Source organism: Gymnoscopelus braueri, assembly GCF_963280865.1.
Source record: "Gymnoscopelus braueri genome assembly, chromosome: 18".
Classification (NCBI taxonomy): domain Eukaryota; kingdom Metazoa; phylum Chordata; class Actinopteri; order Myctophiformes; family Myctophidae; genus Gymnoscopelus; species Gymnoscopelus braueri.
The window spans coordinates 46,421,182-46,437,094 of NC_137618.1; the positions used below are offsets into that span (position 1 = coordinate 46,421,182).

The window sequence follows — 15,913 nt, forward strand, 5'->3', positions numbered from 1 at the left end:
AAGTATTGGCATCAAAATGTACTTAAAGTACCAAAAATCTTTGAAAAAGTACCAAACATGACAATAGCCGATCTACAAGCTCACAACGCGTCGCATCTTGTAGATCGGCTATTTTCAAATAGCCTAGGTATAAAATAGGGCTAAAGGGGTTAATGTATGTTTTATAATGTAATAATTTATAGGCTATCTGCAAAGTAACTAGTAACTAAACTTTTCAAAGAATTGTAGTGGAGTAAAAGTACAATATTTGCCTCTGAGATGTAGTGGAGTAGAAGTAAAAGAACTGATAATTGGAAATACTCCAGTAAAGTAAAAATACCTCAAAATTGTACTTAAGTACAGTACTTGAGTAAATGTACTCTGCATGTCACAGTACAGTATGTATGGCTCAAGGAAGGAGAAGCAAAGGTTACAACCAAGGGCCCGGCATCCGCCTTTGAAATATAGGCTCTATGCACAGCAGCCGTTTTTGAAGAGAAATTGGGCCTCTTCTACTATTCCTTCACAGGTGGGACCAATGATACTAATGAAGGCTCTGTTCCATTCTGGTCAAACAGAGTCAGGGTGCTGATGTTGTGTCATGTTGGCTCACTGGAAACACTCTGCTACACCAGTGGGTCTCAAAGTGTGGTCCAGGGACCCTCATGGTTCCTTGAGGGGGTTCCAAATGGCACCTTAAAAAGGTGTGTAACTCTGAGAGTGTACAAATGGAACCAAATGGACCCGTAAGGGTCCATTTGGTTCCATTTGTACACTCTTCAGAGATATGGGGGTCCTTGAAATTAAAAGGTTTGAGAACCACTGTGCTACATGAAATAGAACAGAGCCTTCATTAGTATCATTGGTAAAACCTGTGAAGGAAGTAAGGAAGAGGCACAATTTCTTTCCAATATGGCTGCTGTGCATAGAGCCATATTGAGTCTATATAGGAAGTGACGGTTCATATGAATGGCCTCTATAGTTTTCGCTGTTTTACCCCTGTGGGTTTTGCCGAACTTTACACTTGATTTTATTACCTCAATAAACATTGTCATAAATACTATATGCTTCCAGTTGCTAGTTTAAAGTCTTCTTTCAATCACCATGATATGCCTTTTGGTATATTATGGTCCCATTTATTTTCAAATTGATGATAAAGTAGGGCTTGCTCTATAGGGGCGGGATGATTTGATTGACAAGCTACACAGCCAATAGCATTCATTCCCCGCCCCCACTCTTGATTGACAAGCTACCCAACCAATAGCATTAATTTCCGGTTGCATCGGATATGACGTGATATAGAAAGATGGCGGATTTGAAATAGCTGAAAAATAGGCTTCATTTACGGTCCGTAGAGTCATATGGGTGTAACGCTGTCCATTCTTTTTTACAGTCTATGGTTACAACCTATAACACTTTCACACCGATTGCATAACTAGCTAGCAATGGTGGAAAAAGTAATCCCATTTTTTATTTGAATAAACGTATCAATACTGAAATGTAGAAATACTCTGTTTACAATGTTCAAAGTCCAGAATTCAAAATTTACTTGAGTAAAAGTATTGGTATCAAAATGTACTTAAAGTAACAAAATCAGAAAGTACTCCTTGTGCAGACTTTCCCATTGCACAAGTTAAAAATGTGTAAAAAATCTTTTGAAAATAGCAGATCTTGTAGATCGGCTATTTTCAATTGGCCCAAATGTATGTAGGGCTGAAGTGGGTAATGTATGTTTGGTTATAAACACCAACATCTACAAAGTAGTTGGTAGTAACCAAAGTTTTCATGTAATTGTAATGGAGTAAAAGTACAATAGTTGCCTCTGAGATGTAGTGGAGTAGAAGTGAAAGTACTGAAAACTGGAAATACTCCAGTAAAGTAAAAGTACCTCAAAATTTTACTCTAAATACAGTACTTGAGTAAATGTATTGAGTTACTTTCCACCACTGCATATGTATGTATGCACAAGGAAGAGAACACTTTCACACCGAGCTAGACTGCCGATTGCATAACTAATAGCTAGGGCGTTGTTACTCACCCATCTCCACCACAGGAGTTATCTGAGCCGAAACGGTGTGGTCAGTGATTCATAATTCAGCAATTATGAACCACCGCTGTGACTACTACCGCCGCGGTAAGAGTTATGGAATTTACCTTTAAAAATCTGGTTTTCGTTACAATGAAACGAGTGATTCATGTCTGCTGCTTCCCGTTTAATGACGGTGTTTACGACGTGTTGTCAACTTACTCATCGTAACATCGCTAAGCAGTGGTGGAAGAAGTACTCAGATTTTTTTTTTTTTTTACCCATTCAATCCGGAGGAACGCATTTCGTGTCATTTGAGATTTCTTTGGGCTATTCAAAAATAGCAGATCTACAAGCTCATAGCGCGGCACCGAGTGCCGCGCTATGAGCTTGTAGATCTGCTATTTATTTATTTTTAGCGTGAAAATTTGTGCAAATCTTTAAATATATATATATGTTTTAAAGCGAACATTTGTAAAATGTTTTGTTCCAGGGACCTCTAGAAGCAAAGATTTGAGTTACAAATGTTAGCTTTAAATATATATATTCAAGATTTGCAATTTGGTCCAACCTGTATGGTAGAGTATGTTAATACAATATAACTTATACAATTGGGGTGGTTGTATGTTGTCTCCCTGCTCTTCTATGGAGACATTTAGATCGTGTCAAAGGTCATGTCTCACCTAGACACAGGATCTGACACAAATGTTGACCTGATGGTCAACATTCAATTTATCCCCAAAACATTTTGATTTGGAAAAAAAGTTAAAGAGGTGGTGCCATGGTTTTGCACTTTTTCTGTTTTTCATGTGTCTATGAGGTTGATAGAACTTCATTAAGCCCCCTGGTGGTGTTTTTATGGTGTTTTATGTCTTCTCTGACTATTTTGAGTTTCTTCCTGGAGGCTGAAACCTTGACGGTCAAACGTGCCAGTAGAAAAACAGCCCTTTAGTGACATAGTAAAAACATACCCTCCCCCTCATTATCATAACACAACAGGTGTGGGCATGAGGAGGAGGGACTAGGACAGGTGGGTGGTGCTAAGGTGGTGGAGGAGGTGCTAAGGTGAGAACCAGGTATACTTAATGAACTGGAGGCGTATCCACATAAAAACATAATTTTAACACTTTATGTACACTTTTTTGAAAGTATAACCATAATACCTGATGATTATGTTTTAGGGGGGGAAAAAATCACTGAAAATCACGGCACCCCGTCTTAAAATATAATCTAAATCTTTGACTAAACCTGTCAAATAATTGTAACGAAGTATATCGTCTCTATCGGGTGGAAACCTCATTATGTCCAAAACTGTGACCATTCAGGATTCAAATATGGCAAAAGTAGCAGATCTACAAGCTAAAAAAAGGCACATTTCGAGCCACGTTTTGAGCTTGTGGATCTGCTACTTTTGATACTTTCGTGTGGCGCTATGGTATGATCAAGTAGGGGCGTTAATTTACAAAAAAACACAAAAAGTTAGTTATGGAGATAAGAGGTTTCTGCCCGACAGCAACGATGTGGTATATCAAATGGAAATACTCAAGTAAAGTAAAAGTTACTTTTCTCCGCCTTTTTTTCTCTTTTGCACTGTAACTGTTACTGTAATTATTATTTTACTCCTGTTGTTTTATGCATCCTATTGTCATTGTTTTACTGTGTTTCCTTTGCTTGACGTGTAAAGCAGTGGTTCTCAAACTTTTTCATGTCAAGGACCCCCAAATTGACACTTATTAGCCCGCAGACCCCCATTTGAAAAGATATGCCAGGGACCCCCATGAGAGAAGATTTTTACGGCTCTAGCAGTGATTCTGAACCATTTTAATTTCAAGGACCCCCAGTTTGACATGCATTAGGCTACGGACCCCCATTTAATGTCATTTATATCTCTGGGACCCCAATTTGTATTATAAAATCATTGTTAATATAACTCTGAGAGTGTGCAAATGAGTCACAGACCCATAAGGGTCCAGTCCATTTGGTTCCTAACTATCAGTCATTTAGCTGGGGACCCCCTGGAACTCCCTCAAGGACCCCTGGGGGTCCCCTGACCCCACTTTGAGAACCATTGGTGTAAAGCACATTGAATTGCCTTGTTGTTGAAATGTGCTTTACAAATAAAAAACGCCTTGCCTGACTCAGCATAACGCACACACATAATGTAATAAAGAGGGCATTGTGCTTACCAAGGAGTCGACTGTCTTTTTAATGGCGTCGTGCCATTTGCAAATTGTGGGGTAGCTGTCAGCCTGCAGAAGATACCCGGTCCCCGTGTTGGTTGTGATCTGTAATAGAATGAGAATAAATAGAATGAGAATAAATATAATGCCGGTGATACAACGTAATCACAACCCACACATTAATCCATTACGACCGGGAACGCGTCTGTGTCACTTCTTTTGGCTATTCAAAAAAATAGCAGATATACAAGCTCATAGCGCGGCACCGAGTGCCGCGCTATGAGCTTGTAGATCTGCTATTTTTTGGAAAAAATCGTGAAAAATGTGTGCAAACCTTTGAATATATATATTTTTTTAAAGCGAACATTTGTAACTCAAATCTTTGCTTCAGGGGGGTCCCTGAAACAAAATATGGTGAGATAGGGGGGTCCCGGGGGAAATACATATCATTTTGGTGGTCCTTGACATGAAAAAAGTTTGAGAACCACTGATATTTTTTCAAAAAAACTGTTAGGATTTAGAAGATATTTGTAGAATCCCCCAGAAGCAAAGATTTGAGTTACAAAATGTTTGCTTTAAAAAAAAATATATATATATACGTATATATGTATATATTCAAAGATTTGCACACATTTTCACGACTTTTCAAAAAGATCTACAAGCTCCGAGTGCCGCAAAAATGACACAGTTTGGGTTTCCCGGATTTAAATGGGTTAACATTATACCGACGCTTCAGAGTAAATCCTGATATAATTTGGAAACACATTGTATCATCACAGCACGGTGATATCTGAGTGGAGTAAAAGTACAATATTTGCCTCTGAGATGTAGTGGAGTAGAAGTAAAAGTACAGAATATTGGAAATACTCAAGTAGAGTAAAAAATACCTCAAAATTGTACTTAAGTAGGCTACAGTACTTGAGTACATGTACTTAGTTACTTTACACCACTGTTAGTCACAATATAAATCATTGGCATCATCGGCTAAATATTTATAAAACCCACTGACAGATCGACTTCAACCACTTTCACTTTTCACCAAAATAAATAGCAGATCTACAAGCTTGTGCTGTGGATCTGCTTTTGTTGTGACACTGTGGTATGACAAAATAGGGCATCAGTTAGCGGGGGAAAAAAACCTTAGATATCGACCCCAACAGTGACGATATGTTGCTTGTAGTATCACCCAAACATCAAGTAAACCCTCATACAAAATTCCTCTGTGTGCGTGCTGTATGTGCGTGCGTGCATGCGTACGTGCGTGTGTGTGTGTGCGCGTGTGTGTGTGTGTGTGTGTGTGTGTGTGTGTGTGAGTGCGCGATGCCCACGGTTTGCAGGGGGTGGGTGCGTGCGCGCGCACGGAGAAAAAAAAAGAGACAAACGCAGACTGTCTTCCTCAGAGGGGAGAAAACACAATTAGCGTGATACTTGTCATCTTAACCCATTAACGCCGGGAACGCATCTCTGTGTCATTTTATAGATTTCTTTTGGCTATTAAAAAATAGCAGATATACAAGCTCATGAGTTTGTATTACGTACTGGCCTGTTTGAAAAATCGTGAAAATTGGTGAAAATCTTTGAATATATATATATTTATTTTTAAGCGAACATTTCTAACTCGAATCTTTGCTTCTGGGAGGTCCCTGGAACTAAATATTTTACAAATGTTCGCTTTAAAAAAGTATGTATTCAAAGATTTGCACAAATCTTTCACGATGAAAGAATAAATAAATAGCAGATATACAAGCTCATAGCGCGGCACTCGGTGCCGCGCTATGAGCTTGTATATCTGCTATTTTTGAATAGCCAAAAGATGTTTTTTATTTTGTATTACGCAGATGCGTTCGCCGGTTTTAACGGGTTAATATTGGGGCCGTTCTGCATCTCTCCAACGGTGCAGTATAACAGCGCCTGGCGCCGTCAGACGGAATAAATCGCCAGCCTTGGCGGAAGTCTTTGAGAAAGCATGACATCAAGGTCAGCATTGTCAAGTGTGGTTGAAATTACGCTGATAAGAAGCTCCACATTGAGACCAAAGAAGAGGGAAAGAGAAAAAAAAGGCTAAAAACATCAAAGCCAAGTGAATAATATTTCATGCGTTCTAACGCCAACACACACACACACACACACCAGCAGCCATTTCTATTGGACTGTTTTAATCATCAGGAAAGATAACTTCTTTCCCTTGTTGCCTCCGGGAGGTAATTCCTTTTGGTCGTGTTGAGGAGGTTCAGGAATCACATATAACCTTTTTTTTTTGCTTTTTATTTGGGGGGAAAATCGCCTTAATCCATTAAGGCCGGGAACGCATCACTCTCATTTTAGATTTATTTGGCTATTAAAAAATATACAAGATATACAAGCTCATAGCGCAGCACCGAGTGCCGCGCTATGAGCTTGTAGATCTGCTGTTTTTTGAAAAATTGTGAACATTTGTGCAAATCTTTGAATGTATATATTTTTTAAACATTTTGTAAAATATTTAGTTCCAGGGACCCCCCAGAAGCAAAGATTAGAGTTACAAATGTTCGCTTAAAAATATATATATTCAAAGATTTGCACACATTTTCACGATTATTAAAAAAAAATAGCAGATCTACAAGCTCATAGCTTGTAGATCGGCACTCGGTGCCATTTTTTTATAGCCACAAGAAATCTAAAATGACAGAGACACGTTCCCGGATTGAATGGGTTAATTTGGCATGAAGAGCTGGACCCGGCCATAATTCTTTGTATCGCTTACAAAACCTTTTAATGAATTCTGTGTATCTTTTTTTTCTCTCCCCCTTCTTTTTTTTTTATCAACCACCGTGCATGTGGAGGGACCATGTAGCCGCAAGCTTGGTTTGTGCTTCGGCGATGAGTTTGTCGTGACGTGTAGCTTGGCAAAAATAACATAATTCTAACTGGAAAAAGGTTATTTTGGAAGCGTAAATCAGTTTTTTTTATGTATTTGTTTGTATTAGATAGAAGGAGTGTTAGTTAACAGGTCGAGAGAACTTTCCAACTCAGGTCTCCCCCTCACGCCTCCCAAGGAGCATGTCATCACTGTCAGGTGAAAACCTTGCATGTCGTCACCTTGCTAAACTAATGGCCTAAGTAATTTTTTGAGGAAAATTATATTTTTGCCTAAGTCAGCTCCTCATGACACTGGCCACCTCTGGTAAAATGGCCCATCTCCTAATTGAAAAGGATCATGCTGTTCCCTCCCCTTTTAGTATAATGGCATAACTCCCTAGTGTGACTTAGGCCAAAATAGGCCTTTTTTTGGGCCTAAGTCACATGGTTTTCTGACTTAGGCCAAATTATTTACTGATTTAGGCCTTTTATTTTTTATGTTTTTTTTGCCAAAGTCAGATTTAATCCTATCTAAACCTATTTAAATCTCTTATGTTACATAACTGACAGACAGTGTTATTTCTATTTAAATAGTCATAATTTGTTATAAACATTTTGGGTGAAATGATTAAGAAATATCATAGTTTTGTTTTGGATCAGTTTTTTATTTTTCCTGAAAAACTTAAAAAAATGACATAGGCCATTAGTTTAGCAAGGTGACGATGTCCAAAACTGTTACTTTTCAGGAAATGGAAAAAGAAACAACCTGTGTTCTCTTGTTAATACTTTTTCATTGGTTAAACACTTTCACTTTAAAAAAAACGTCTATATGTGTTACTTTGTTGAAATATGGAGATACAAGGTTTAAATATGGAGATAAGAGGTTTCTGCCCGACAGAAACGTCACGCTAATCTGGCCACCCTGCAGGCAAGTGGTAGAAAGTAACTAAGTACATTTACTCAAGTACTCTACTCTAGAGGTAGTTTTACTTTTGAGTATTTCCATTTCTTTTTTAAATACTTTTTGATACTAAGCACCTATTTTATACTTTGTCTATACAGGTAATCACTTTTAATTTGTAACAGAGTATCTCCACATTATGATTATTGCTTTTAACTCAAGTAAAAAGAAGGCCCGAGTACTTCTTCCTCCACCACTTGCCCTGCAGACTTTTCAAAGTGTCTTTGACTGTTTGAGGAACCGACTTTTCTGACTTGGTTTGCAAAGCGTCAGGAGCAGTTAACCCATTCAGACCCGGGAACGCGTCTGTGTGTCATTTTAAAGATTTCTTTGGGCTATTCAAAAATAGCAGATATACAAGCTCGTAGCGCGGCACCGAGTGCCGCGCTACGAGCTTGTAGATCTGCTATTTTTGAAAAATCGTGAAATTTGTGCAAATCTTTGAATATATACAAGCAAACATTTGTCAAATGTTCATTTTGTCAAACATTTGACAAATGTTTTCTAAATCCTAACAGTTTTTTTGGGGGGTAAAAAAATATTGTTGCTATATCAGTGGTGCTCAAAACGTTTTCAAGTCAAGGACCCCCAAAATGATATGCATTTGGCCACGGACCCCCACCCAGAAGCAAAGATTTGACTTAATTTTTTTTCCAAGAAATGCATTCAAAGATTTACACAAATTTTTCACGATTTTTCTAAAAATAGTAGATGTACAAGCTCATAGCGCTATGAGCTTGTAGATCTGCTATGTTTTGAATAGCCAAAGAAATCTTATAAAATGACAACAGATGTGTTCCCGGTCGGAATGGCTTAAGCGGCATCCTTTTGTGATGCCAGATCTAAAATGGGGGGGAATGGTTGCGGGCGCCAGTCCTTGTCAGAGTGCGTTTGTGAGCCCTCTCGTCTTGGGTTACGAGCATCTGAACAAGCATGTTTGCTCTGGAACATTGTTTTTTTCCTGGAGGCTGCCCCGGGACGTGTCAGTAATAGGGTCCACACACACACAATCACTGCTGCATTGTGGGGGACAGGTTATGGAGGAGACTGGTGCATTCGGAAGCCCAGGCGATATATATATACATACATACACACACACCAACCACGCAAACCTAGAATTCTGTTTGACTACTTTTCAGCTCGTGGACAAAATATAATACTAATACGGGAATACAGGGAACATATCGCTGCCGTCAGGCAGGCAGAAACCTTGTATCTCCATGTTTCAACATTTCTTTCTTTGTACAAGAGTTTTGCGTCCTGAAAATAGTGAAAATAGCCGAACTATCACATGTGAGCTGAGATGTGTTATTTTCACTAAATTGGGACCATTCTGAAAGTGAACGTGGCTAGATAGATAGATAGATAGATAGATAGATAGATAGATAGATAGATAGATAGATAGATAGATAGATAGATAGATAGATAGATAGATAGATAGATAGATAGAGACATTTATTTGGCCTCGGATCCCCATCTCAAAATATGTTGTTCCAGGGACCCCCCAGAAGCAAAGATTTGAGTTAAAATGTTTGCTTTTATATTCAAGATTTGCACAAAATGTTAAAGATTTTTCAAAAATAGCAGATCTACAAGCTTGTAGAGAGTGCCGCGCTATGAGCTTGTAGATCTGCTATTTTTGAATAGCCAAAGTTATTTTGGGAACATTCTCAAAGTAAAAGTGGTTATATAGACAGATATAGACATTTATTGACGCTGCAGGTAAAATTCGCCAGAGGCAGTAAGCTACAGCATTTAAGTTACAGATACAGAGTAAGAAAAAAAGTACTATCAAATACAGCAAGGGTAGCCTGTGGATTCTGTGTGTCTGTGGATTTTATAAATATTGAACCAATATGTGAAGGATCAACAAGAGCTTTTGACTAAATAATAACTAGACTGGATCCACTCAGGTTCTTCTTTTTTTTCCCATTTACAACTGACGTTACAACAGGGATTAGCAGGGGCTCCCAGTTAGTAACTTATAGTCACAATAAACCCATGTTGTGTTCATATCAAACCTGTGTGTGATTAGCAGCAGCATGATGCACTGGGAAAGGTTGTTTCCTATAAGCTCAGTTAGATGTCTTTACATGAATGTTGCATTAGTTACAGTCTGCTCCTCTTATGAATGTTGCATGAGCTACTGTACGTACCTTCAACTATAGGATGAATCTACAGTATGCATGTTATGTACTGTATGTTTCATCAACTAGGATGCATCTATGTACATTATCGTTGCTGTCGGGCAGAAACCTCTTATCTCCATACTTTAACTTTCTGTGTTTTTTCATAAATTAACGTCCTACTTGATCATCCTACAGCGTCACACAAAAGCATCAAAAGTAGTAGATCTACAAGCTTCAAAACGCAGCGCCAAGCGACGCGTTTCGAAGCTTGTAGATCTACTACTGTTGATGCTTTTGAATTTGAATCCTGAAAAGAAACAGTTTTGGACATGATGAGGTTTCCACCCGACAGAGATGATATGTTTCATCAACTAGGATGCATCTACAGTATGTACAGTACGTTTCATCATCTCATAGCCAACAACCTTGATGTTCATGTTTGTATACAACAGCATACAGCAGTGGTTTTCAACCTTTTTCGCGTCAAGGACCCCCACATTGACACATATTAGCCCACGGACCCCCATTTGAAAAGATATGCCAGGGACTCAACCATTTTGATTTCTTGGGGGTCCCAAACTACACTGTATCATCATCATTAGTGTTCATTAAATGAACTTCGTTTAACTCTGAGAGTGTACAAATGGAACCAAATGGACCCGTTAGGGTCCATTTGGTTCCATTTGTACACTCTCTGGGGACCACCTGGAACCCCCTCAAGGACCACTGGTGGTCCCCGGACCACCAGTGGTCCTTGAGGGGGGGTTGAGAACCACTGGCATACAGTACATACATACAGTAGGTATGTATGACTGCAACTCTCAATTATACTTGATTAAGCAATTAAGCGTAGTTTCATACTTAGTTGCACAACGGTTTTCGTGCAAACATAGTGAAAATGGCAGACCTGCAAGCACAAATGTTGTGAAGTTGTTGTGAGGATGTAGATCGGCTATTTAAAAAAATGTTGTGCCTGTTATGCCATGCCCAAGGAATTGATTATTAATTGACTATTTTCTTGACATAATCGATTAAATTAACATCTTTTGATTGACTGATGCACCCCTATAACTTGTAGGCTATACGTTTGTTCTGTGTTGATGACAAACTCTGAATTGTGACTGCGGTTAGTTCTGACGCAATCCCCCATCTGAAGTCAAAACCCCCAAAAGGCCACATCATGTTTAACATGTATACACGTTTTCCAGAGTTATCCGTAGATGTACAAAATGATGCCGAAACTCGGGGGTTCCATCCCTAAATCCTCGGAGATCCGGGCCTTTTTAACCCATTCAATCCGGGAACGCATTTTAAGATTTATTTGGCTATTAAAAAATAGCAGATCTACAAAATAGCAGATCTAGCGCGGCACTCGGTGCCGCGCTATGAGCTTGTATATCTACTATTTTTTTTTAATTGTGAAAATGAGTGAAAATCGTGAAAATGAGCTTGTAAATCTGCTGTTCAAAAAGAAAATGTGTTCAAATCTTTGAATCTTTGAATAAATCTTTGCTTCTGGGGGTCCCTGGAACAAAATAGTTTCAGATGGGGGTCCGCGGACAAATACATTTGGGGGTCCTTGACATGAAAAAGTTTAAGAACCACTGATAAATAGCAACATACGTTTTTTCAAAATAAACTGTTAGGATTTAAAACACATTTGTAGAATCCCCCAGAAGCAAAGATTTGAGTTACAAATGTTCGCTTCAAAAAAGATATACATTCAAAGATTTGCACACATTTTCATGATTTTTTAAAAATAGCAGATCTACAAGCTCATAGCGCGGCAATTTTGAATAGCCCAAAGAAATCAAAAAACGGACACAGATGCGTTCCCGGTTGGAATGGGTTAAGAAACCAATGTCCTCTCTTTAAGTTTATCCCGGCAACTTGTTATCTTGAAATCCAAAGATTCAACATGGTAGCCGCCGCGGTAAGACCTCTCATGTCATCTGGGAAGGGGTTTAAGAGAACGGTGGATTTACTGTAACACGCGTTCCGCAAGGATAGCGCCACAGAAGCGCTATCCTGAACGTTTTGCTCCACGTTTCTTCCCCCTGTCATCTCAGACACAGAAGTCGTCCATTGAAACGTCAAGACTTTACACGCCAAAGTCTATCTGAATAGCCGATAAGGAAGATCGGGGCTCATCCTTCTGAAGTTTAATCAGAAAAAAAGGGGAGAGCAAACTACTTAAAAAATTATATCAGCCATTTTTTTTCTTTAGGAGGCAGTACGGTCAAAGATGCATTAAAGATTATCAAGAGGCCCGAAGAGATGACAAGCGGACTCTCTCCGTCTATTCACTCGCTTAATGAAAAAGGCAGATAAGCTCCCCGCAAAACTAAATGCGGCCATATCCCAGCCTCGAGTCCCTGATGTCAGCTGTCCTAATCTACGCCACGCCACAAAAGGTACGAGTGTAGTGTCGCGCCTCCTCTCGTGTCAAGCTCACATTGAGCTGTAAGGTTTTTCCGCGGCCGCAAACTCTCTCGTAATAAGACGCCTTGATGTTAATCCTGACGCACGGCGACGAGGCGCCCCTCGATCTCTCCAAAACACAGTTTGTGATTTTAATTAGCGCGGTCACTTCATTCTCAGGCAAAAAAATATGTTTGCCGGAGAGATGTTATTAACCCTATCAATCCGGGAACGCATCTGTGTCATTTTTTTTATTTGAGCTATAACCGTTGTTTTACACTTTGGGCTATTCAAAAATAGCAGAGCCACAAGCTCACGAGCTTGTAGATCTGCTATATGTTTGAAAAATCTTGAACATTTGTGCAAATCTTTGAGTGTTATATTTTTTCAAGCGAACATTGTGAACTCAAATCTTAGCTTCTGGAGGGTCGCTGGAACAAAACATTTTACAAAATGTTTGCTTTAAAAAAAAAGAATTAAAAGATTTGCACACATTTTCCACGGCACTCGTGCCGCACTATGAGCTTGTAGATCTGCTATTTTTGAATAGCTAAATAAATCTAAAAATGACAGACGCGTGCGTCCCCGGATTGAATGGGTTAATGCGTGTGGAAAAAGCTAATATAAGCCCCTAAAGGCCTCTCAATTCCTATACAGCCCAAATGAGAGCTAACCGACAGCATAGAAGGTAATGCTAAGCAAACTGTACCTAAGGTCTAATGGTGGAAAAGAAAAACTGAACGCGGGCAAATTGATAAACTAAGGCAAATAGAAAATGGATTTGGGTACCAAATCCCTTGAGAAAGTCCCCAGTCACTGAGCAAACAGACCAAGGAATTAACAAAACCACATTGTTGTCATTGGCTGGGTTTGGTAGCAGATATTACAAGTCCCCAGTGCGTTAAAAACCGAGACACTAAACTAAAGCATATCCGGCATCTAAAAGTATACAGAAAATCCTCAGCGATAATGTTAACTCAGATAGTGTGCACGTGGACCCTTACGGGTCCATTTGGTTCCATAGGTACCCTGTCTGAGATGCATTAACACTGAGGATTTTCCTGTGTAAGTAAAGCACACATACAGACGGCTAAATCCACACATGGGGGTCTATCAAGGATCCCATCCATTCATTGCCATCGGAGGAAAAAAGGGGAAAATACAAAATCAAATTCTAGTCAGAAGTTTTCGTGTGCGTTTCTCGCAAAGTGAAATGAAGTTACAGTAACCAGCGCAAAGTACTGTTTTGCATTTAGAAATGAAAAAGAATACGAAATAAATCACTTTTTTTTCATCACATTTCTTAATAAAGAGGATGTTGAATGTCTGGGCCTTATTTTTGACTGGAGTCATTAATATTTAAATATGCACAGTGGTGCAGAGAGGAGAGTGCCATTTGTGCCTTTATACATTTGCATTTGGCTCTTAAATTAAACATTAATTATGGTTCTTCATAAAGGAACAATACGACGTTGAAGCATTCTACTTTGCCAAGTTAATTATTTCCAATTTGCAACAAAATATCTGTGAATATGTCAAACTGTGATGATATGGTTCACAAAGATATAGGAGGGGAAAAAAAGAAAAAGTTCTTAGGCTTGGTGGAATAAAGAGGGTATCTATGCACTGGTGTTTCGTCAGGTTTGGCCCTGAGAAGAATATTAATTCTAAAGGCCGAGGAACATGTTTGTGATGTTCACATTTTTCCCTATCATTTGCACAATATAAAAGCTTCCCTCATCCACCACTCTAGTACAGCTCACGCTAGTCTCTCCCAGCCTGTCCTCTTGATCTCCCAGACCTGTCCTCTTGAGCTAATTCCAAGACTGGGGCTCGACACAGCTGCCCTGATCATAAAGGTAAGATTGCAGTGGTGGAAAGTAATTAAGTACAATTTTGAGGTATTTGTACTTCACTTGAGTATTTCCACTTTCCAATACTTTTACTTCTACTCCACTACATCTTGGATCCAAATATTGTACTTTTACTCCACTACATTTATTTGAAAACGTTATTAGTTACTTTGCAGATATAAATTATTACATTACAAAACATACATTAACCACTTTAGTCCTATTTTATACCTAGGCTATTTGAAAATAGCTCATCTACAAGCTCACAACGCGTCGCATCGCGACGGGTTGTGAGCTTGTAGATCTGCTATTTTCAAATATTTTAGTACTTTTACTTTTGGTATTTAAGTACATTTTAATACCAACACTCTTGTACTTTTGCTCAAGTAAATTTTTTATTCTGGACTTTTACTTGTAAGGGCGCGCTCTCACCGCACTTTTATTTTACCTCTGGGGCAGAATCTGCCAATGCATTGTCAATGTAAATGCGTGGATTCACGCAAGAGCGGATTTTTCCGCTTGTCGCGCAGACCTTGCGTTTATCTGCTCTACGCGACTTGTCCATTGGAAGCATAAAACTGCTGGAGGCAGTAGCTGATTTTCTCCCTCTGTCCAATCGGGTGAGTGGAAGGCGGACCGTCCCAAGAATCAGGAAGCACCATGGTACTCAAGACAGCAGGCGGTGCGGGCTACGGGGACGGTCTTGAATGTGAGTGACAGGTGCGTCACAGCGTTTTTTTTAATCCGCTGTCTGCAAAAAACTGTGGCCCTAACAGAGTATTTCTACAATGCACTATTGATACTTTTACCTAAGTAAGAAATGTGAGTACTTTTTCCACCACTGCCCTATAATCCACCACTCTAGTATAGCTCCAACGCTAGTCTCTCCCAGCCTGTCCTCTTGATCTTGTGCTAATTCCAACACTGGGCTTCGACACACAGCTGCCCCGATGATAAAGGTAAGATTGTATGAATGCGGGTTCGTGCCTGTTAGTACGGAATAAAGGCCTTTGCCGGGGGGGTTTATCGGCGAGAAGTTCATTTCTAAGTTGTAATCTCCAAAGGCAATCTGCTTGCCGAAGGTTTAAATCCGTGCACCGTTTTGGCGATTAACGACACTGTGTGCTTTCACTGTTTCTCTTCAAGGACTCAAATAAATTAATGCCCACTTCAATGTAAGCAGCTTTTGAGCAGCACAAGGGCTGGGCCACAGCACCACCACCACCCAACCACCCAACCAACCACAAAATACCTTTTCTCTGCTTTGGGAGAGGACTGTCATTTCAAGAGATTAACTCCCCGTTTCAAGCCCTTTTGGAGACTTCACTCACACAGGAGTGGAATTATATTAAACTCTTAGAAAAGGTATACCATCGGTTTGGTTATGTGAGCAGTCTCGACAACACGTAACAACACAAGCCTACGCTGATGCAGCAGCATGTTGTTCCGTGTTCAGTGGTGTAAAGTAACTGAGTACATATACTTAAGTACTGTACCTAAGTACAATTTTGAGGTATTTCCAATTT

The 15,913-nt window shown here is 39.4% G+C and overlaps 1 protein-coding gene across 2 annotated transcripts in view; it reads right to left on the bottom strand.

Moving 5' to 3' along the window:
* Positions 1-15,913, bottom strand: part of arhgap15 (Rho GTPase activating protein 15) — a 104,777-nt gene that overhangs the window by 60,334 nt on the left and 28,530 nt on the right. For both annotated transcript variants that reach the window (XM_080456521.1, XM_080456520.1), the window contains exon 6: positions 4,192-4,290. In XM_080456521.1, coding sequence (XP_080312647.1) covers positions 4,192-4,290 — 99 coding nt within the window. The remainder of the gene's footprint in view (positions 1-4,191; positions 4,291-15,913) is intronic.